This window comes from Pygoscelis adeliae, unplaced genomic scaffold (assembly GCF_000699105.1).
Source record: "Pygoscelis adeliae isolate BGI_AS28 unplaced genomic scaffold, ASM69910v1 Scaffold267, whole genome shotgun sequence".
Lineage (NCBI taxonomy): Eukaryota > Metazoa > Chordata > Aves > Sphenisciformes > Spheniscidae > Pygoscelis > Pygoscelis adeliae.
In genome coordinates this window covers 5,100,992-5,124,412 of record NW_008825150.1, presented here as the reverse complement: position 1 = coordinate 5,124,412, position 23,421 = coordinate 5,100,992, and the positions used below count along the sequence as shown (strand labels likewise).

At 37.1% G+C, this 23,421-nt stretch overlaps 1 protein-coding gene across 1 annotated transcript in view; it reads left to right on the top strand.

Moving 5' to 3' along the window:
- CACNA2D1 (calcium channel, voltage-dependent, alpha 2/delta subunit 1) overlaps positions 1 to 23,421 on the top strand; it is a 379,635-nt gene that overhangs the window by 134,588 nt on the left and 221,626 nt on the right. The window contains exon 3 of the mRNA XM_009328361.1: positions 9,686 to 9,745. Coding sequence (XP_009326636.1) covers positions 9,686 to 9,745 — 60 coding nt within the window. The remainder of the gene's footprint in view (positions 1 to 9,685; positions 9,746 to 23,421) is intronic.

Sequence of the window (23,421 nt, the reverse complement as noted above, 5' to 3'; positions counted from 1 at the left end):
GTCTAAGCTGTGAGCCGCCAGCTTCTCCAGGAGAATGCTGTGGGAGACGGTGTCAAAGGCCTTACTGAAGTCCAGGTAGACCACATCCACAGCCTTTCCCTCATCCACTAAGCAGGTCACCTGGTCATAGAAGGAGATCACGTTAGTCCAGCAGGACCTGCCTCTCATAAACCCATGCTGACTGGGCCTGATCACCTGGTTGTCCTGTATGTGCCGTGTGATGGTGCTCAAGATGAACCATTCCATAATCTTCCCCGGCACCAAGGTCAGACTGACAGGCCTGTAGTTCCCTGGATCCTCCTTCCGGCCCCTCTTGTAGACGGGCGTCATATTGGCAAGCCTCCAGTCGTCCAGGACCTCCTCCGTTAACCAGGATTGCTGATAAATGATGGAGAGCGGCTTGGCGAGCTCCTCTGCCAGCTCTCTCAGCACCCTCGGGTGGATCCCATCCGGCCCCATAGACTTGTGAGCATCCAGGTGGCATAGCAGGTCGTTGACTGCTTCCTCTAAAACTAGAATATTCTGTTAAATGTTTTGCTCAGTTTGATTATATGAAGAGGCAAAATGCAACTGCTGTTGGATCCCCTATTTGTTTAAAGATAACTGACTTCATTAGTGTTTTTCCTGCATAAGTGATGTAAGCCTGTATCAATGTTTTCTTCTCCCTGTCCTTAGTAAGGAGGTGTTTACTTGCTTTGCTCCTTTTCCTACTTTTTCCTTTGAAATTAGGCAGCTACATGTGTATTTCAGTTGTGTCGGTTCCAGTTTGGATCCTAGTCAGATTTTAATGGAACTGCTAGCATGTATAAATTTTGAGCAGCTAAGGGTGTTTCGTTTGTTGATTTTTAAGGGATATGAGTAGATATTAAAGGTGTTGTGAAGCAAGCTGAACTGCATCCGTGCTATTTTTTTTTTTAAGTTAGAGGAAAATTATTTTGTTGACATTTTAGAACACTTGTTCTGGACTGGGTTAATTTTGATATTTCTAAAATAAATTTATGTAGTCCTGATTTCTCCCTGCTGAAAACGACACATACACTATAGTTGAAAAAGCAGGGTAACAAGGCATGCCTACTCAATATATGTGTCATATTCTAATCATGCCTGTGAAGTTACTAGCTCAGCTGTGAAGCTTAAGAGTTTCCTAAGGCAGGCAGTTAGGATCTGGTGGTGTTATGCAGTTTGCGATATGCCAGAGCAGTTGGCAATTTCAGTCTAATGCTTTCAGCGTGTGTCCTTCACTTTAAGCTTGTTTAAAAATATAACGCTAATGTGACTTGCATTTAAGGCATATGAATTATTAGAGTGAAAACGTAATAAGCTCTAGAGTTTGAAATCTCGGCAAATGAGAAGGATAAATTATATGTTAAAAGAAGCGGTCTTTTGCTGATTCTGTACACCACTCTAGCAAAATTTCACTGTTAGATGTCAAGATGCATTTGACAGATTATTTCTTACTCTTATTTTCTGATTGTTTTTCTTCATGCCTTTATCTACAATTCTCTCTATCTTACTCTCTTGTCTACTGAAACATTTTTGGCAGTATCAAGCTGTCATAATATTGCCCAGCTTCTCAAATCTGATTGCATGCATCCTAGAAATATACTCAGACTTGGGAATTGAAACCCCTTCCTCCCTTCCTCTCCCCATAAATGTGGAAAATGTAGAATTTAACAAAGTGCTGCTTCTCTACCTTCTGATGAGGATTTCCTACACTCCTTGTTGCTGTTTAATAATAAACAGAATTATTTTGTGTACTCATTCTGCAGCATATTAAGTTTGTAGGATATTTCATACAAACCATATTTCATACCTCATGGACTGGACTCAATGCTCCAGTCATAAAAGAGAATTTTGTGCTCCCACTGTTCTTCATTGTGGCTGCATTTGGTTTGTCCTGTTCTCTGGTACTCAGAAAGGTGCCCTCCAGCAATGTTTTTGCACCTGCGGTTCATTTATCCCGTTGACTGCTCATGTATGGTTTCTTTTCATCTAGTACCAATGGTTTTACTAGTTAGGATTATGAACATTAGAGACCAAGCTGAGGTGGCAACCAGTACGTTTCCAGACAGTTACCGGCTGGTACTTGACAGCATCCCTCTTTGCAACTTCCATAGGTTGTGCAGTCACCTAGGTGCATACCCAGCTGTACTGCTTTTTCAGAAGTTTAAACGAGTGTTTGTTAGCGTATTTTATTTATTTATTTATTTATTTAGTCTTCAGTGATGATTTTCAGTAATGGGTAGTTCCAACTGTTCTGAGATTTTTTTTCCAGGACAGAATCAAAGATTGTTTTACCTTAACTGTACATTTGACTACTTTTAGATTCTTACTAAATCTTAACTAAGAATCCTACTTTAGTATAATATATTTAAAAAACACTTTCAGCAGTCTTTTAGGAGTAGAAGTAGTACTAGCACTATGTCACTTTTGCCTTCTCTGTTTGATAATTTGCTACTGTTAGCTAAGTTCTTAAATTCACACAATAAGAGAAAAGAGGAAATAGGAGAGAAGAGCTCTGTCTGGTTCATGTTTTAGAGAAGGGCTGCTTTTATGTAGTGGAGAAGTGTTACTGTGCCAAATGGTCTTTTGGTTTTATCCTTTCTGACTTTTCTTATATGTCAGTTTTGTCAGAGACAGGTGATTCCTCATCACATTTTAGATGTCAAAATCCACGTGTGATGTATTCATTTAGGGTCTCCCTATTTTAGTTTTCCCTATTAAAATCAATACGATTATTCTTGTTAAAAAGCATTAACTTCATCTGCAGTATTGTAATCTCAAGTACTCTAGGTCAGATTTGGCTTCCCATTGATTTCTGACCTTATTTAGACCAGTGGTTTAATTTATTTTAAGTTTTCTGGTTTGGAATTGGCAATCCACTACAAAGGTAAAATTTCTCTGAGAATCATCTTGATTCTTCCTTCACTCATTTAATTAAACAGTAGAAATAAAGGTTGTCTTGAATCATAATGATTTTCATTAAAGTTGGTAACAGATACAGAAATCCTTTACAGCCCTGTCTTCTAAATATATAGAAGGTGATAATAAAATTTTTCCATTAGATTTCTTTTTAGCCAACATGACAGCCTTGTGTTGGATATGAGGTCATCTTATCAGAAAAACTGATTAAGAAGGTCTGAGATAGAATTACTGTTCATGTGAATAAAACAGAAATGGCTTGAAATGCATTAGACAAGCACACAAAACGTGTAAAATAATTTTCTGTTTGTTGTTTAATTAAAATTGAGTTTTGTATTCTACAGCTGGATTAGAAAAAAAAAAATCTAGCAATTTAGGTTGTTGGTAATGGTTAACAGTGGAAGACAAAGTTTGAGGCGTTAGTTTGAATTGTGGTCCAGAGTATAATAACATCAGCTTTTAAAAAAATTGTGCTAATTGCTGATTGTATTAGATCACATACAAATTCAGTCCAGTAATTTATATGAAGAGTGCTTTGGTAAGGCTCACAATGTCAGCAGACCCCTAACGTACCCTTTTTCCTTATGAATATGACTCATCTGCTGCCTCAGATGACAAAAGTGAAACTGGCTCCAGACAGTAGCTGGGGAATATATCATATGAGGTCTATGTTGAATATAGGAGACCAATTATAAACATACTGTCTGTGACCTTACATGCTTCAGATATCCTTATTAACAGACCACACATCAGATGTGGCACAGCAGATGCTAGAGTAGGAGAGAGGCTGTGATTCTGCAGTGTAAATACGTGAAATAAAACGATGCTGCAGGTCAGCACAAAACAAAAACCTACTGTTGGTCACCATTAAAAAAATCGTAAAAGGTCTGTGTAAGTATTGAAATTCTGGTTACACTTATACTGAGGATTATGGTATTTACATAATGGAATACAGCAATGCACAGGATAACAGTTCTTATTTGAGGTAGGGAAATATGAATTATCAGGGAAACTTATGTGCTACAGTGTTAGCGATCAAAATATTTTTAAAAGCAAAAAAAATGTTTGGAAGAGGAGAACTTAAACATTGTGGTTACAATTTAAATCAGCAAAATTAGGTATATGTTTGGTTCAATCTAAGACATTGTTTTATGGTTGGGACCATCTTACCAAAACTAATGTGTCACAGCTTCATCAAATCTAGATCAGCCTTTGTGCTGATAACTATTATGAATGCCCACTTGTGAGAAAGGTCATACAACAAATATCTTCATAAGAGTTACATGTAAAAAGGTAATCCTGCCCCACTGGGAGTATGGAAATAAAGATAAGGAAAAGTAAATCCACGTGTATTTATATGGGGGTCATGACCTTGTTACCATTAGCACTCCCAAGCTCCCTTTTTGGCTACTGACCTTCTAATTTGCAAGTGTTGCTTGTTGAAATCACACCCCCTTGGGCCAGACTGGGTGATCTTTTTATACAATAGGGTAATAGGGTAATTCATGGGTATTTGACTAGTTCATTACCAAGAGTTACTACAAGAAGAACCAGTCCATGCAAGTAAAGACAGTAGAATCAAGGCAAAAGAAAATAGTTCTAATTTGGTTTAATACAGGTTGTAACATCTTACTGAGATGAAAATGCAATTCTTCAAAATTCTGTCAGTCTGTGTTAAAGCTACAGTGAAATAACAGTATCAGTCTTCCATTGATGCTTCAGACACCTTATCCCAGTCTTACAAAATTTTTCCCTCATACTTCTCTCTTGTAAGTGATGTGCAATTCATAATCATCTACAGAAGAACACTGTTTGTGTTTCAGATACATAGATGAAAACCATGTTTGAAACTGCCACATACTATTTGTGGCTTTTACACTGTTCATGCAAAACCAGGATTGAATATTTGGATTATATTTTAAAATCAGGGTTTGAAGTTCATTGTATGTTTCTATATTGTTCTATTTAAGCTTGATATTGATATATTCTCCTTGGGTATTCACCTTCTTAAAATAACCTAAAAATTCCATGAGTTTGGAATTTTAGAAAGCTTTGTGAGGCTATTGATATCTAATAACTCTAAGCTTACACATTTTATAATAGCTTAATATATCAAGGGGTAGTCAAATATTATTTTCAAGATAAAATACTTAAAGGAGAGTGAGAAGCACAAAAAAAAGATTGATTTCATTGTACTGAATATAATTGTAATTGGGCCATTAGCTGACAGAATCCTGTGCTGGCTAGAAGGATAAAGGTATGATATATGCACACAAAAATGAAGGCTGGAAGATGAATAGGCCTTCTAGGGAGTTGATCTTTACAGATCAGATAGGGATTCTTCAGGTCTCTTTCTTGCAGTCTGTGCTACATCAAAGGCTGTCTTTCAGAGATAGTAATGTGCACTTGGAATCTGGGGACAAGACCTTTGAATATAGACAGTTTTGAGATTGACAGGCAGCTGGGCTTTCGGTTTGTAGTTGTTGGTTTGCTTTTTTTTTTTGTGTGCGTGTGTAATCTTTTGTAATCCTTTTAAAAGTTAAAGAAAAGTTCATCAGCTGATGGAGTAAATAACACTTGCATCTTATCTATCTTTCCCAATAGCTGCTTTGCTTTAAGGGCAACCATTCTCTTCAAAAGATTTAAGGAAATCTAGTGGAAGATAGCTCTTGACTTCTTTCGAAGTTTGATTAAAAATACTTATTTGTGGGCGGTGGTTGCCTTTCAAGGGATAATTGTTCTTTTATTGATGCGCTAAGTATTCTGAAAATTCTTGCACAATTTAGAAAATAGCAAGGGAGAGAGCAGTTCTCATTCATTAAAATAAGTTAAAATAATAAAAAATAGGAGGTAGAAATAATTGTTTCATCTAGGAACATTTATTGAACAAATGCTTGTTTAATCACAGTGTTTTCAAGCACCTTAAATTTGACATCAGCTACTGTGTCAATCACACTGGCTAAATCTAGCATCAGCCCTTTTGATCTCTTTCTTACTTAGAAGCACCATGTCACAGCTGTCGGGCACTCTCCAAAAACATAGGAGTAGATGCTACAGCATTTTGTTAGCTTTTGCAGCCCTGTCTTCCTGATCATGGTTTCTCAATTTATGTACTACTTCCAAGTAATCTGAGTATCATTTCCATAATCTGAGAATCCTTGTACTCCAGCAGACTGTACAAAGTAGGGTTTTTTTAAATACCTTGAAGTAAGCCAGAATGTTTCTGTTACATGTCAGTTTTGTTCCTTTTCCCCTTTTTAGCGGTGTTTGGTTTTTTCATCCTCTCTATCTAAAAAGATGATGTTAAATAGAGCTTCATTCAAGACCTGAAAACATCTCACAACTTTTGTATTCACAGCATGCATACAGAGACGTGGAGTAAGAAATTATTAAAACCTAATATGCAGAAATATTGTTTTGCATGTTTGTTTTAGAACCATTTCTGCTTATTTTCTTACATATAAAAGTATGAATCTCAACATTTTAGTATTTGCTAGAGAAACCTGTGGGGAACTGCAGTGGGTCATGGTGTTAAAGAAGGTGTTACCTTATTAAACTCTCGTTGTAATGAGAGGGAAAATGGGAAGTGTCAGGTGTCAGCGTGCTGTTGTGTTACTCCTCTGTTGGCATTCTCCAGAGACTCCTCCATCAAAACAGGGAAGGCAAGACCTGACATTTGCATACCTCAAAAGGAAGCAGGCACGATTTCTTTGAGAGAGATGAAAAATTAGTCTCTCCTTGTGTCACAATAAAGGGCATAGGTAACTTGAGTTTGCTTCACAGTCTAGCTTATTTTTGACCCAAGAGTCTTGACTTCTTACTCTTGCTCTTAACAAAGCACTCTCGGTAGAAGGGTGAATGTCTCAGTCATTAGAGTCCATGTTGCTGTAGCAGTAGCATTTCTCCTTGCATAGAAATGAGGAACTTCTCAGAACACTTTAGCTGCATAAAATACTCTTTAATTTTTTTTTAATTTATTTTGAATACTCTTACCTTATCTTTTCTAAAAATATCAAAGGTATTACACAGGAGAGAATGATTCTGGTTTTCGCCTGCACAGACGTCCTATCAGTCAACCCCTATCTTTTGAAAAAACACCTTCTTCTTGAAAATTAAGTCCTTGCATGATCTGTGTCCTTATGATAGCCTGCACATAAACATTGATGAAGTCTTCTGCTGGAGACGAGCTGGGTAATCAGAGGCCTGGCTCGTGGTCATATGTGGGGCGTGGTTTGGTTGAGTCAAGGAACACAGCTGTTTTCTCATTGTTCATCATTGTAACTGGTTGCTTGTGCCTTCATATGAGCTTGACTACCTTTAACAAACTTTAACCTTACGCTCTGTACACATACCTCAAATGACAACTTCTCATTTTGGAAACTATTTTAAGATATAAAGAGCTGTTGAAATTGTGCGTAGTGTTATTTAGCAGGTTATTTAGACAGTTAGGATGGGTTCTAACTTAAACCTGATTGAAAAATTCTTCAAGGAGAAGAATTTGATGGGGAATATTCTTTTTTCCTCCATTTGAGACCAACCCCCCTCCCAAAAAAAAAAAAACCAACACCCAACAAACAAAACAAACAAAACCTTTTATTTTTTTAATTTGCTTTTAGCATTTTTGCTTTATAGTACAGATTGGCTGAAGAATCTACCAACTTTTCATGAAGCTGAGGAATTTCAAGTGTGGCTGCAGTTCTTTCGATGCAAAATTCGTAGTAATGTTAATGGTCATTATATATTTCTCTTCATAATCCATTTATCAGTTTGTGCATTTGGATTCTACTGTCTATTGTAGGAAACAAGTGCAGTTCACTGGGTACCTTAAGGTAACGAAGCAGACTGTGAGGGAAATCCGAGGGCAGTGTTAACTGCAGCTATTTACATGTGCAGTAAGTGTCATATCTTGCTTTGCTACAATCTGGTGAAACATGACTTAATCAGCGTGAACTCATCAGAGGATAGGCCAAATTTAGATGCAGAACTAGCAATAGTGAGCGAAGAAATTAGATGGACAAAATTGTTCTAGTATATTACCAGAAAACTGAAAATACTGCAGGTATCTGAGGTGTTTGTCCAGTGAGGTCAAGGGAGAGTTGTACTGTGTTTTTTCCCAGTGTAATGCATCAAATTATATCATAGGTTTTCCTTTGTAAATGTGGTACTTGGCTACTCTAGAGGGCACCTCCAGTTGGCAGTGCCTGTAAGATGCTAGTAGCTTTCTTTTAGCTAAGAATCGTTTGAATTGACAATAAAACGAATGAGTGTGGACACATTTTCTGGCAGCAGAGCACACAGGTTTGTTGGGTTTTTTTGTTTATATAGGATGATTGCAAATGTAAAAGAAAGGAAAGGATCCTAAGTTTTGCTTTGTGAAATTTATCATCCTGATAGTTGTTAGAGGGGTGAGAGGGCCTGCCCGCATGGGATCAGATAACATAGCGGTTGCTATCCCGGACTGTGGCTGAGGTGAGATCCTGACAGCACCATCTCTGCGATTCCAGCTTACGTGAACTTTCTGGTCATATTCCTTTTGGTTGTTAGCAAGAACTGACAGTTGACGCAACTGAAAATGTGACTTAGACCACCAGTTCATTTTGTGTAAGAATTGGTCTGAATATTAAAACGATCATCAGGCTTACTGTGCACATATTGTTACACTGTAAAGCATTTTCATCCCTAGTTATCTGGTGGCTATAGCCAGGCTGTTTCTGTTAGAAAGGGACCATGACTCCCCAGAAACAGTTGCTAAAATTTTTATTGGGTTATACAATAATTTAGTTCTCAAAGTAAGTCACTCAACAATTAGGACATGGCTGAGTCCACATGAACTACGTTCACATCAGGTAGCTGCTTCTTCAGAGCGCGCTTGCTTGCTTTCAGGATGGGTGCTTGCCTCCAGGGCTGCCGGCACTGGGGATGCTGTGTGCAGCTCAGCTGGAGAACACGCATTATGCTCGGCAACTTTCATTGTAGTAAACTCCTCATAAGCATGTACAAACAGCTTTATTTTAAGGACTTATAATTTTGTATGCGGAGGGACATATCACCAACCCAATGGATGTGCCTGTACAAGAGACTGATGTGCAAGAGGATGATCTGATCATTCCTGAGGGCTGCGCTTTGCTTCCTGTGGGGCTAAGTGGACAAACTGGATTTCTTTCAAATTAATTTAAATGGGAAAAATGCCCTCTAGGAGCATGCCTGTTACTCTCCAACTGCTAATGTGTATTCAGTCCATGGGACCAGCCTACAGCTAGTCCAAATTACTGAGTTTTTATGGGTCCCTAGTAATCGCGGGAGATGTCAGTACTTCTTATAATTGAAGCTAAATAATTTAATGGAGAAATAAATGTCCATAATACAGTGTTTTAACATTCTAATAAATACTTGTCATTGGATGGTAGATTAAATTAATACATATAAGGCAAGGTGGTGTGTGTAAGGAGAAAGTATTTTCAGAAGGATGTTGATGGATTTTGAACTTAATTAGAACTTCTTAAATGACATTGGAATGAGGGTTAAGTTTTCTAATGCATGATTACAGTACTTAAGTAAGCAAATAATACAGAAAATAGCATTTCTGAAATGAGATGGTGCATCTTTACTTAAATATGCATAATTTTCCAGTAAGTGCAAAAATGCATAGATATATAGAAAATTATATAGAGAAAACATGTATATGAAGAAAATAAAAAAGACTTTGCTATGTGAAGAATCAGTAAAGACTAAAATGTATGTCCTCTCTCTCTTTGGTCTTCAGCGCCTTGCTAAAGAAGCAGAGAAGTACCAAGCATCACATCAGTGGAGGGATGAATTTGGGGTAAGTTTCAATTTTTCTCCTTTTAACCTCTCGGATTTTTCCTCTTTGAAATGTTAACTATATTCTTACAAACATGTTGTTTATATATCCACCACAGAAGGAGTCATTGACTATGAATGAGCATTTTATTTTATTCAGTAAACAGAGTCTCAGTCTGGGTGTCTAGAGAATAAAGTGGACTTTTCACTTCAGAAGCTCCTAGGGAGCTTTGCAGACCTAGGGATGTAGTTCTGAGGTGTACACAACACATCTGTTTGTTTTGACCTGCAAGGAATGATTACAGAGAAGGTATCTAAGTGATGGTTACTACCAATTGAAAGTGTGCTACTCCAAGCACTGAAACACAGAATCATAGAAAAGATTTTTAGAACTTGTCTTTTGCTTATGTGGTAGAAAAAAGCAGGAAAAAGCTTAATACAGAAGGATTTGGTTATCTACATGACTGTCTATATTGGGAGTCATAGACTATTATTTTAGAATCCTTTTCCATACTTTAATAACTGTGTCTCTTCTCTTCAGTATTCTAGCTGAAAGAGGCCTTAACCCGGTCAAACACTAAACTATCTTCTTCAATCATTTCAGACTTCACTGAAAAACAAGTGAGATGATTGTAAAATGTACAACATTAATTCTTTATTACCGAACAAGCCAAATTAATATTGTGCTGCATGATTATAAGCCTGTTAATTTTAGGCTACAGTTCCCTGCTCAGTGTCAAAGTCATTTATTATGCCTTCATTACCTGTTCCTTCAGAAATAAAAGCAGATGGTGCTTTTACGTGATGCTGCTACAGACCTAGACTGTGTTTGTACATCCACTAGAATCATAGTGGCACATAGTTAAATGCACAATGGTTTTCTATAATGTACTTTCTGATCCAGTGTTCCTCAGACATTTGGAGATCTGAAAACAAACAGACAAAAAAACCCTCTAAGGTCAGGCCAAATAATTCCGATAGATAAGAGTGACTAGCTTTGAGGAGTGCAAAGAGGTCTGGACACAGCCTGAATGCTTTTAAGTGTGCTTTCTGCACAGGCGCAGCTTCTAATACACGGTAAAACACAGAATGCATATTCCATAGGGATGCAATAATGAGAATTCTACAGCAACCTTTTTGCTAATCTGTCTCTGTTTTGAATAGAAAAAAAATCCTGCAGGTTTGATGGACTCAGTGCAGAACAGTGTGAATATAGTCAGATGCTCTTTCTAATCATTTCGGTTCTTACTGTACACACTGGCATCACATCAACAACACCGTCTCAGCTTTTGGTTTTCTTTTTGCCCTTTACTTGCAGTAGAAGTCAGTCATACCAGAGAGGCGTCTGGTCTTATCAGAATTCATTGCAAGGAGAGATCTCAAAGTGATTTTGAAATGTGATTTTATATTAATGTTGTGGCTCAGGCAAAGACTATGGTCAGAATAAAATTAAACAAAAATGCAGTTGGATTTATATTAAAGTAACTGCAAACCGAGATTGTGCTTTACTGTTTTGAATTTGGATGAGAACAGTGTGCACCATATAATAACCTTGACATTAGGTTATGCAATTAAATTTCAAATAAATGTATTAAGCCTCTTATAATTTAATTTGTTCCATTTTGGCCAGAAGTAATCTTTCTTCTCTTCTGGCCTACTTTTTAGAAAATGCCTGCTCAAATTAGTTTGCACACAGATCTTTCTGATAAACTTAATTTTCACTGGAAGATTCATTCTCCTAATGGCTGTGATGGAAAATAGAAGATATACTGTAAAACTTTCTGCGGATGAGGGTTCTTAAAGTACTTCTGATAGCATTATGAATGGTCTACATCATGCTGTACGAGGTTTATTTCTCGTCCAGGATTTGGTTTGGGGTGATGAAAGCCCTTCCAGCAGCATTGCACGAGTCACTGTAGAAAGAAACTCTTTGGGACAATCTATTTCTGCTTCTAATGAGCTCAGGATCAGCAATGTCCTTGATGGTCAGATTGCAGCTGAATAATAGCCTGTGAAGTTTTAAGGAGAAAATATCACAAACATTCCTTCTGGGGAAGTATATAAGGGCTGACTTCAGTGGAACAAATCCAAAAGAGGAAGGGCAAAGAGGGCTGGCCATAATACCAAGGTCTATACAGAGATACAAGGGATGTGTCAATCAAAAGACTGCCAGAGTGCCTGTTCTAACACCTTATTCAAAATATGAATGTTTATTGCACATTTTGCAGCAAAAGAAGGGTGTAAGCATTAAAGATTTTAAAAGATTTTATTTGTAGGTTAATATCAATATAATAAAAATTCAACATCCTCAGATATGGTCTTTTGAAATTAGGTAGTACAGGGAAAAATCTTTGAAGATCCAGATTTGGTCCCACAGCTTCATTTTTGTTATTTCAGCTAATAATTTCATGTAAAGACTGTCAGAGTTGTCTAAAGGAGAGAATTAGCTTTCTAAATACACAGATTGACACTGGGGGCTATATATACTCTTTTTATTAATAAATGAATGTTTGTCAGGTGTATATGGAATGTCTCAAGAGCAAAAATAAAAATCTAAAATTATTTAAGAGCATGTATCTTACATATTTACCATTAGTTTTTAGCTAAGTGACAGAAATAAAGATCATAACGGATTTTGGTATTTTGCATTCATAATTAAATATTAAAATAATTTTGGCAATTGCTAATTAATTTACTAAAAAGTGCAAAATCATTCAAAGGATTATTAACTAAGAATAATAATTAAGAATACTGAATGTCTTCTGAGTAAAAAGGGAAAAAAAATCATTAATATTGGATTGTAACGTGTTGTTACCTGATTAAGCACAGAGTCAATTAAAATAGCTGAACTGCAGTTTACATCTACAGCCCTAAAATAATACTTACCTGTTAGAAAACCATTAAGTCTTTAGCGTGTGTTTGTGAAGTTTATGAAGGCAAATCCAAAGCGCTTAGCTTCAGGCAAATAAATGCCATTCTCTGCTTACTCAATTGGTACTGCCCAATTCCCTGGCTGCATGTACAGCTGGAGAAATAAAACCCGCTTAAATGTTTTTAGATTAATGCAGTTACAAATCAGAGGTACAAACCAATATTTCTAAATGAAACAGCCTTGTCAGTTTGAATTTTCGTGTATGCTGCAGAGTGGAAGGGGGGTGGTTTTGACACTTGTGATGGTCCAATTATTTTTCTGGCATAGAGATGCATGAAACAAATTGTACGTGAATTGGAAGAAGGAAGGGAGAATTCTGTACGAAATAATTGCTGTTATTCCCCAAATGGATCTTCTACAATTACATTTGATACCACATTTGATTGCCTTGCAATGGTTGGTTAACTAAAGCAATTTTGTTTCCAGTTGAGTTGCAATATTAATTGTACTTACACATGTATAACCATAAGGGATATCTCATTTGTATTTTAACAAGGGGAGTCTTTATGGATGGCCTATTAGCATCCACTTATTTGTATGAATACTGAAACTCAGACTTTTAGGAAATAATTATCACATTAAAATGCCACATAAAAAATCCTTTCAATATGCCTTATCTTTTAACCAATAGTGTCATTTTATATTCTTCTGTGTAAAAGATGATTTTCTGAGTCCTGTTATTTCTGAGACAGCATTTCCTGTGATGATAATGTGTAGGCTGGTGTTTATGTACCAACTGGCCTTAAAAGTAAAGACAAAAGGTCATGGAAATATTACTTTGGAATTATGATTTTTTTTTCTAGTACAAATATTGGCTGCATAAAAGTAGCTCAGCAAAGAAATGGAAGATAAAAAGGATAACTGAGATAAAACAAGTCTCGCATCACAAGAGTTGATGCAAGAGGTGACCTGCAAGAGCAGAGCAGTAGTAGGCATCTCTCTGTGCTTGACGTGTCTTGCAGATTGAAGATTTTTCAGGACTGTCTGTAATTTATTGTGGATGTTACAATACTAAAACGTTGCAACTTAAAAGCCTCAACTGGAAAACAAACAAACAAAACACCAAACTTTCAGCTTTAATACTGCTTCATTCTAAAGAGGCAGTTCAGTAAACACACTTTGACTTTTGAAAGAGGGAAAAGCTCTGTGAAGAAAACAAACTAGAACACTTTTTCTCTCAGGTCGTCAAAGATAGGGTACAGCTGTCCTACGGCTTGTACCTCTGATAGTCCTCTTGGGTGCAAAGAGCGTCTGTGGGAAATGATACGGTTTAGATTTTGCTTCAGACCTGGGGTACAGGGAACCGGTCCCCACAGGCACAAAGTAGGTGTGGGATCCTTTCCCAATAAAGTCATATATACTTTATAATTTTGTGGACGTTTTAACAACACTAACATGGGCAAAGTGTCAAAGCTGTCTGTATCTTCACACAGTGCTCTGATCCAAAACCCAGTGAAATAAATCTTCCATTGATTTTGATTCAGTTTAGATAAGGCCTCACACTTCTAAAGCCTATGTGATTTGGAAAAAAATATGCTGAATAATTGATTTAAATTGACAGGCAGATGGTCAAGGTTTTAGGAAGGATAATATTCTTCTCTGAACGGCTGTGCGCCACCTTTTTTTCTGTGACATATAGCTTTCATTTGTGTATAATTTAAGTTAAATGTGCCATATCTCACCGAAAGCAATGAAATTACCTTTTTTCTCTCAGTGATTGTTTGCACTTTGACATCTTTCTACTCAGGGGACACCTCTGTGTGGGCACTGGGTGTGGTAGGAAGGTGAGGTGCAAAGGAAATAAGAATGAATGATATTTACTGAAATTGGGTTGTTTTAGGGGTTGTTCTGATGTTTATTTGATGCTTATCAAATCACATACCTTTTTGATTCATAAAAATGCACTGTGAGTATTGCAGGAACAGGCATTTCTGCAAGTTTTTCAATAGTGCTTTCTCAAAACGAGACAGGAGATACAGCAGTTACAGCCTTTGAAGCACTCTCCCCTTACTTTCCTAGGATGTCCGTAATTAGTAAGAAGAGATTCATCCTAATGTAGCAATTCACTGTGAACATGTCCATGCTGAAGCCTGTTTGGAGACTTGTGACATAGGCTTCACCAGATGAGTGCAGAATTTGCCTGGCGTTCCCTACCGGGAACAGGATCCCACTGTCCACTTGTCTGTCCCCAGCATCCTGCCCCTAATGTTCTGATTCTTATTTTCACAAAGTTTCAGTGGTGCCTTCTGGTTTACAAATTTCTAGGAGGCACTAGTTAGATATAAGGAATATGTCTTAAGGGCAAAAAAACCATCCAGGTCATTAGAAAGCTTTTTAAGGGTAATGCCTCTTGCTAGCTTGCCTGGAGTTTTATAATTTCCTAGACTCACTCAGGTGAGTCTTTGAGTCTAGAAATCATTGACTTCCTCTAAATTCTGGGTTGCCACAGGAGAGCTCTTCCATGCTTTTGTTCTGTTACATAAGTTCTAATGTGATCCTTTATAAGGATAACGCCAATATAAGTGTTAGTGTGATTAATCATTTGAATACATTTGTAATCACATTTGTAATGCTTGATTTATTTATTTTTTCACACTTTAGGAATTTTAAACCAATTAGGAAGTTGATAAAGAAGATGGCAAACAGTAGTTTTACAATGAGAATCAAGATTATATATAAGCAGGGATTTTAAATGTGTAACTATAGAGGAGGTAGCTTTTCTGCTATATCTTTTGGTCTTTAGATTTTGGTTATTTATCGTCTCTTAATATGCTTACATTGAGTACAGGAGTGTCACTTTATAATATAAATCATTGCAAGGATCTCATCTGGGCAGTAAAGTGCTTCCCTGGTAGGGAACTTGCCAAAAAAGCTTTTAGAGTAAAACAAAGAAACACCTTCAATCATTGTTGAATCTTTCAAGCATTCAATTTTATCTGAAAAATCAAATGTATTAAAAGACATCTAATACTCTTTTTACTTATTGACCAGGAAACTAATTTAAAAAATGTGCAGCTTCTGAAAAAGGGGTGGAGGGAAGGAACTGGGAAAGAAAAACAGAAAGAAAGGTGTGATTTCTCTTTATTAAGACACCATACATATGCATTATCGCTTTCGTTTTGAATGAGCCTTTAATGTGCTTTCTGAACAAACATCTTACTAAAAGCAAGATGTACTATCGTACTCAATTTATTAACACCCTGTAGGTTCTTTAGTTTACAAGAGAAGTATGATATGTTAAGAAAAGCTTTCTGCAGGCTGCTGTTGTGCATATTTTCTAAGAGTTCATTGAATTTGTAACACAGATGAAGCTAACTAGTTTTTTGATTTTACCTTTCACCTTCAAGTTCAGTTGCTAATGAAAATCTGTGATAAGTAATTCTTAGCATTGCTTTACTACCTTTAGTGAATCCATAAAATCAATTAGAAATGGACTTCAAGGATGCTGTTTGTCTGTGGGCTTCTTTACCAAATATTTTTAGTTCAAAACTAATAGTATCTTTCTCCTTGATTCATTCTTGCCAGTGTGACTAGGATGTAACTAGTTTCCTCTGTTTCCATCATCTCCTAGGCAAACCCATTTCCCCCATTGCCCATCACATATATGTTATCCTGACCCTTTTTTACATTGAATTTAGGAAATGCACCAATGTTTTAGAAAAAGGAGTATTAACCTACTTAACTCTGCTGGTTTTAAATTACTAATAGGAGGAGAGAAGGTCTTTTTTTTTAATTAAAAGAAAAAAAACCTGATGTAACAATATGCACAAAAAGTTAATCAATGGAGTAAGTAACATTCAAATATAGCTTTTCATAATGGAGGCAGACTTCTAAAAGATTGAGAAATTCAGAAAATATTACAAAGTTTTGATTCTTACTTCAGAGAAGGAATACCATTCATAATAGAAAACCTTAGAGATCTTTTTTTAAAAGCAAATTAGACCCAAAATATTTTTAAAATGTTTCCTGTGAAAAGGGGCAATTACTGGGAATAGACAGATATGGGTTTGGGACTACACATATTATTTCATATTAAAAATAGAGCCTTTCTGAAGTTCTGAGATAAGTGGGTTGGATTTTTGGAGGTAGAGATATTTGTGTTTTTCTTCACTCCATTTCCTTCTATTTTTTCAAATGACAAAAACACAGGAGTCATGCAGGCCTTGATAGCTTACCTTGTTTTTTTGCCACAGGATTCCTGTAAGATACTAGATGAGAATTCAGTTTGTCTTTGCCACAACTTATCATCTTTAGAAAGAGAAAAAAGAGATAACATGAAGTCGGAAGGTTTACGTGTTTAAAAGTTTGTAGGCCTCAGAGATGTCATGAAATACCATGGGGAGAAAAAAAAAAAGAGACAAATCCTAATGGCTTAAGAAAATAATAAAAAAGACATTTTCCAAACATTATATACTTAAAGTATACTACCAAGAAGTGATGTTCCAAGAACATTGGCTTGTGCAGTAGCTGAAAACAGAAAATGTTTTATATCTGTATTATTTTGCAGTTGAAATACAGCAGAAATTTTAATAGGAGTTTCATTCTGCATAGACTTTAAAATGCTCTGGGAGTACTAGACAATCCTATTATTAAGAGCTGCATTTTGCTCAAGGGATTTGGGAATTCTTATCCTTCCATCCCCTGAGCATAGTGTAATTCTTAATAGAATTTAAACCAAAGGTGAAATTGTGGCTCTTTTATGTCCTGAAAATGATGATGTGTGATTCAAGTAGTGGCAAATATTTCTGTAGGCTTGCCACAAAACAAGAGATGTGCATAACATAGAGCAGACAGACTCTTCAAAATTAGCAGTGTGCTACCAGTCTTCTACATCATGCAAAGAAACATTAAAAAATTCTACCTGATTTGACCAGAAATGTGGGCTGTTAAGCATTTGTTTACTTTTCTCCAGTTCATTTTTGCTATCAGCTATGAGCAAATCAGAACTGTATAAATAAATACACAAACAACTCTAGGTCTCACTGGAGGTATATTAGGATTTAGCGTGTCTTGAGAGCTCTAGACCAACTCTATGACTGCCTGTAATTTATGTGTTTATGGAAAACACTATCATCCTATTTTCATTTTCCCATTTGGTAGTCCCAAATTATACTGCACTGAAGCACTGTGTATTGTAACTGTCTTGAAAATTTGAAGAATAAATATAAATATGACTATGCTAATCCAGAACAGATCTTTGCTTTTAAAAATGGATGAATAATCCCTGATGAATAATTCATTCAGGTAGGATTCTCTTTTTCGTCCTTTGGGCATTATGGCTTCTCAAGAGAGGAACTTCAGTTTTGCATTTCTTAAGAGTTACACATGGGAACAGTAAAACTAAGGAGCTTGGCTCTACTGATATTTTTCTGTGCTTGCACAAAATTCTGGTGTTTTCTCCTGATAAAACTTTTTATACCTTGTGTGTGATTTTTTTTCCACCTAAAAAGGGAAAGAAGACTTCCAGCAAAAGTTTTCTAGCAGACTGAACAATGTCCATATAGGACATATAGTAGTTTAAATTACTTCTAGACTTGAAGTATTTTAAAATACTTATTGAGGAAGTATGTAGTCTTGCCATAGCATTTCCCACCTTTCAGACAGAACATTTTAGTTTTATTTTACTAGTATATGCAGGTATTTTGTGCTAGGGTTGTGTTACTGTGGCAAAAGGTGTTTTTTTTTCTTTTGGTGAGGGATACCAGCAGAAAAAAAACACAGGCTGGATTAATTCTGAAGTCCTTTCAAAAGTCTTATCAGTACATTTGTTAATCCTAAGTGATGGTTGTTGCCATTTCTTCTGCTGACAGCTGACTTGGAAAGAGATTCTTTTCCTTATTATAGGGGAGCACAGGGCACAGGAGATTTAATTCCAAACACTTCCAGTCTCTCTTGGTCTCTCTCTTCCCCCCCCCCGCCCCCAGTGCAATTCTGCCTCAAAGCTTCACTTCAGCTGGATACCATTCATAAAGTTTGGTATTGGGGAAAACATAGTAAGCCCTGGCAGAGCACATGCATGACACTACAAAGCAACATTCCTAAGTACAGTCTTCTTTGGGTAAGACATTTATGAAACATATCTGTAAAGATTTGCCAATATTAACATTGCTGCATAAGGCTTTCAGCTAATTTAAGTTATGTTTTGAGATTCTGCATCCAAGGTGGAGAGTTGCTGTTTAAATGTATGAATGGTAAAAAGGAAAACTGGTGGATAATGCAGGAGATGAGGATCACAGATAGTTTCGAGAGAGCCTGGGACTCGCCTGAAGCCATAGCTCATTCAGCACTTTCTAACTCCTGCAAAGTGTAGGGTAGGGAGCAAAAGGCAGAGGGTCAGCAATGCCAGCCTGACTACTGTGAAAGGCTTCTGTAGGTGAAATGACCCTATGGTAGCAGAAGCAATCTCGAATCTGTATGTTTTCCTGTGCTTAACCCATTCTTGTTAGTGCATATTTCATGTGCAGAAGGGGATGGAGTCTTAATTCTGGCTCCCTGAGGCATTTCTCTAAGAAATAAGTTCAAGATTGGAACGGGACTACATTTCTAAAGCTTACATCTATAAATCTATGCTGTTGAATACAACAAATCTATGGACCTGACTGTTGGACAAAGTGGCATAGATTGTCAGTGTTCAGACTAGATTTGGTCTTGTGACTTCTCTTGGTGATATCTAGGAGGCTCTAAGTCGTAATATTTGTGTGCGTTTGTGTACTTTTCTGCTCAAAGTTTCTGAAATGTGAAGAAAGTGGTGCAGCTTAGAAAACAGTATTTTCAAGGCATGAAACTAGGGAGTTCGTATGCTTCAGGTGCTACATCAGTTACAGCAGGGCATGTAAGAGTATTTGTGGGTATAAAACTTGTTGAGATAACATTGGAGGCATGTAGAAAGTGAGACAGGGTATAACCTCCTGTAGGCTTGATTTAGGTTGCTTAGGTGTCTTGGGGGCAGCTGCAACAAGCACAATATGGATGAGCAGCAGTCCGTGTTCAGGATCTGTGTTTTACTTTGAAACACAGACACCATACTCTCAGTGGAGAATAAAGCATGCTCTATCCTAAAAAGTACCATGGTTACAGATCAGTAAACAGCCTGTGTCAAGAATAAACACCAAGAGGAAATGCTGTTCAAGAGAAAACAAATTTTATTTAGAGCAATAGATATATAGCAATTATGGATAAATTTAGCTTGAAAATTGGAGGAAGGAACGTCGAAGGAAAAATCCATCAGTTTAATGAGTTTCTCGGATATTCTACTGATAGCAGTAGGGCAAATATCCCACTATTTTTATGAAAAAATTACAATATTATGAATTATGCTATGATTATGAATTATGAATACTACTTTTATGAAAAATAACTATGACATGGACAGCAAGACTGGATTTCCTTTGCAGATTCATATCAGTAGGTTTTGCTGACACAAAAATAGTTCACTGAAGTGGTTACATGTACTGGTAAGAGTAGAGCAGTACAAATCCATACATCTAGTTGAACTTGGGGTATGTTTGTCAAGAATAGGATGCACTGAAATCAATTCATTCATCTGCTCATGTCATCTATATATTGATAAGGAAATATTAAAAGAATGACAGACAACGGAATATGTAAAAACCTTTTATCAGTGCATGAGAGCTCTGCAGTACTATATTTGCAAGGGTTTCAAATGCTTTAATATGAAACAGGTCAAATTGTTTATTGCTTCAAGATAACAAGAGTTAAAGTTTACACATTTCTGAGATATTAGATATGCTTTTTCCTATTTCTCAGTGTTCATAAACAAGGTTGAGGTGATATTTTAAGAATCAGATGAGGTATAAGCTTAAATTAGTCCTACTTAAATCGGTGGGAGGTATGTATATGCATATATCAATTGTATAAATTTTCCTCCGTGTGTGTACTTGTACATGTATTTATATATGTATCTACATGTATATATGGACATGTGTGTGTATTTATGTCTATAAACAGCTGTACACTGTTAGGTGAGTTTCTGTTTTGCAGGTCTGCAAGGGACTAAAGCTAGTGGATTCAGATATTTTGAGAACACAAGCAGTTAAACTAGTATGTGCCCGTGCTTTTGAAATTTTACCTCTGTCATGTTTTAAAGACCAGGAATATTTGAGCAGAAATGAACATACAAGCAGAGAAAACATAATATGTAGTTTCAGCAAGTTCAGTATGAACATCATCTTTGTGGAGCACAGCAGGAAAGGAGTCCTGGCCCTTGGGCTCAGTTTGCACAATTGGCTGATGCTTACTCTGCGCCAGTATCCATGGTTTGCATACATCTATTATTTTCAAATCATTGTGTCCAAATAGCATACAGACTGCGCTGGTCTCATCAGAATAGTGGTTTTTGCTGATAAAGTGTCTTAGATCACGGCATAAGTGTTTAGAGGTATTTGCAGTACAAGACCTGCTGAAATAGTTTTGGAGGACTTTCCCAGGCAAAGAGTAGCTAAGTTAGGATGGTTTCTGCTCATACCATTTTCTGGAGCTGTGAGAGTTACCAGCCCATCACATTCAGTAAAATTCCTAAAGTAAAAACAAAACAAAACAATCTTTGGCAAGGTGGATAGCAAAGTTTGTACCCTGAACTGTGTGAAAAGGGGAAGGGGGCAGGGAAGGGAGGGGAAGGAGGCCCAGGAAGTTTTGGCTGTTGCCAAAGAGGTCATTGATGGGAAAGGTTTGGGAATGACTGCTTTGCTGCAATTGTCTCCTGCCTTTCTCCCCAGTTTTCACCTCTGTGTCTTTTCTGGATGTGAACATGTCATCATCCTTGACAAGACACTTCACCCTTTTTTGCAGCATTCCTTCTTCTTTCCTCTTCAGCCTAAGTTTCCCATCTTTCATTATCCCTTCTTAAACACTCGTAGTTCCTTCCTCTTTGGCTTTCTGAAATCTCAGTTCACGCTTCTGTAATACTGTGTAATGGTGCTATTGAGAGCTGAGCTGAAACGGTTCTCAAGCATCACAGGATAAATTTTGAGACAAAATGATGCATTTCTTCAAACTCAAATCAATTGAATATATTCTTTCCAATTTACTTTATACTCTCTTCTTCATTATGTTCTTCCAGTGTTCAGCTCTTTTTTCAGTAACCTTTTTGGTTAGGTATGCAGGAGCCTTTCTGACTGCCTGTCTTTTTCATCAAATACCTGTCTCAATTTCACTTTTCACAATAGATAGATATTTCTTGTTTAAAATTTCTCACATTGGTTCTTTCCTCACATCTTCTGTTATTTGTCTATCTGTCCACCCTGAATTTTAGAAAAGAGATGAATTTCAAAGAAGTGCTGAACAGTACAAGAATTTTAAAGTGACTTATACAAAGTGTAAGGGCCCAAGCCTACATGTGTTACCACCATAGATTCTGATGGGAGTGCTAAAATGCTGTGAGCGTCAATATTTCTCTGCCTAGAATAAGAGTTATATGTATTATATTTAAAATATTTCTGAAATTGTGTAATTTCTGAACCAGGAAGGTGTGCAAATTCAGAACTAGCTGATTCCTTCTCTGAGTTGTTAAAACCCAGGACTGCTCTGACTTCTGCCCCTGGGCAGGATTAGGGAAAGTCAGAAGAAACTGGCAAAACTGTAACATTACATCAGAAGTGGTCACCAGGGATCTGGGCTTGCTGCTCATGCTGCTGGGAGCATGTGTGCAGGCTTGGGCTGAAACTGGTTTTAAGGAAGAGAGTGTTCTTCCAAGGAGAGATTGCTGTTCTCTCCATCCTACTGACAGCCAGCAGCCACCAGTCTGGCTTTCCAAGGTTTTGGTATCGTCAAAGCAGGCTTTGGCTATACTTTACTGCCCTTGCAATCTAATGCACTGTAGAGCTGGCAGCTTTGCCTGTGCTTAGTCTGGCTCTGAGGGTATGGGGGCATTTTTGGTAGAAATGACTACATTTAAGTAAATGAGAAATAATATCTGATATTATTACAACTCAATTTTTAAAGTTGCTTATCCAGTGGTGAGTGGAAACAGACAATGTGTGTGGCCTTTCTTTTATAAGTATGGAAATCAGTCTGGGGAAAAATGCTGGCACAGATACTCCAAAGCCTCTTTCCAATTAAAAAAAAAAAGTACAAAATGGGACAAACAAACAAGCAAACAAACAACCTACAGCTTCTGTTCTTCATCAAGGGGATGCAGCTGGAGTCAGGTTAAAGCTGCCATGGATTTAACTGGGTGATCTGAGTTTACAAAATAACATTGTCAGTTTTGTAAGTAAAATAAAATGGTAGAGAGTAAATGAAGTATCAAGGTGGTGATACTGGCTTACTTCAGTTCTTTAAGGTTATTGGTTATTTTAAGTATTTTAAACATCTTTGTTCAAGTTCATCTGCAAAATTCCCCTGTTACCTAATATTAATCTTCTGTTACATCAGAGAATATGATATGAATGATGGCTGAACTTTGGGTGAAATTATAGTAAGCAAAGATAAGTACCATTATTTACTTAAAATTTGGGTTAGGCTCAGAAAAGAATTTTGGAACGTGGCTACAGCAAGGTTAGAAAAAGCTGGGAAATAAGGGAAATGCACACATGCAGTCAAAAGCTAGGTCAGCAGCAGCGAGGGCCGGCTGCTCCCAAAGCAGGCCAGCGGGAGCTGGAGGTGACCCAGCACAGGCCATGCCCTCACCGATGGGTGCAGTCCCATGGGGCTGACCAGGGCAGGCAGAGCTGGGTGCTGGTAACAGAGTCCATTGGTGGTTCCAGACATGGTGAGTGAAGAACCAAATCCAGGGTCCATCTAGAGGT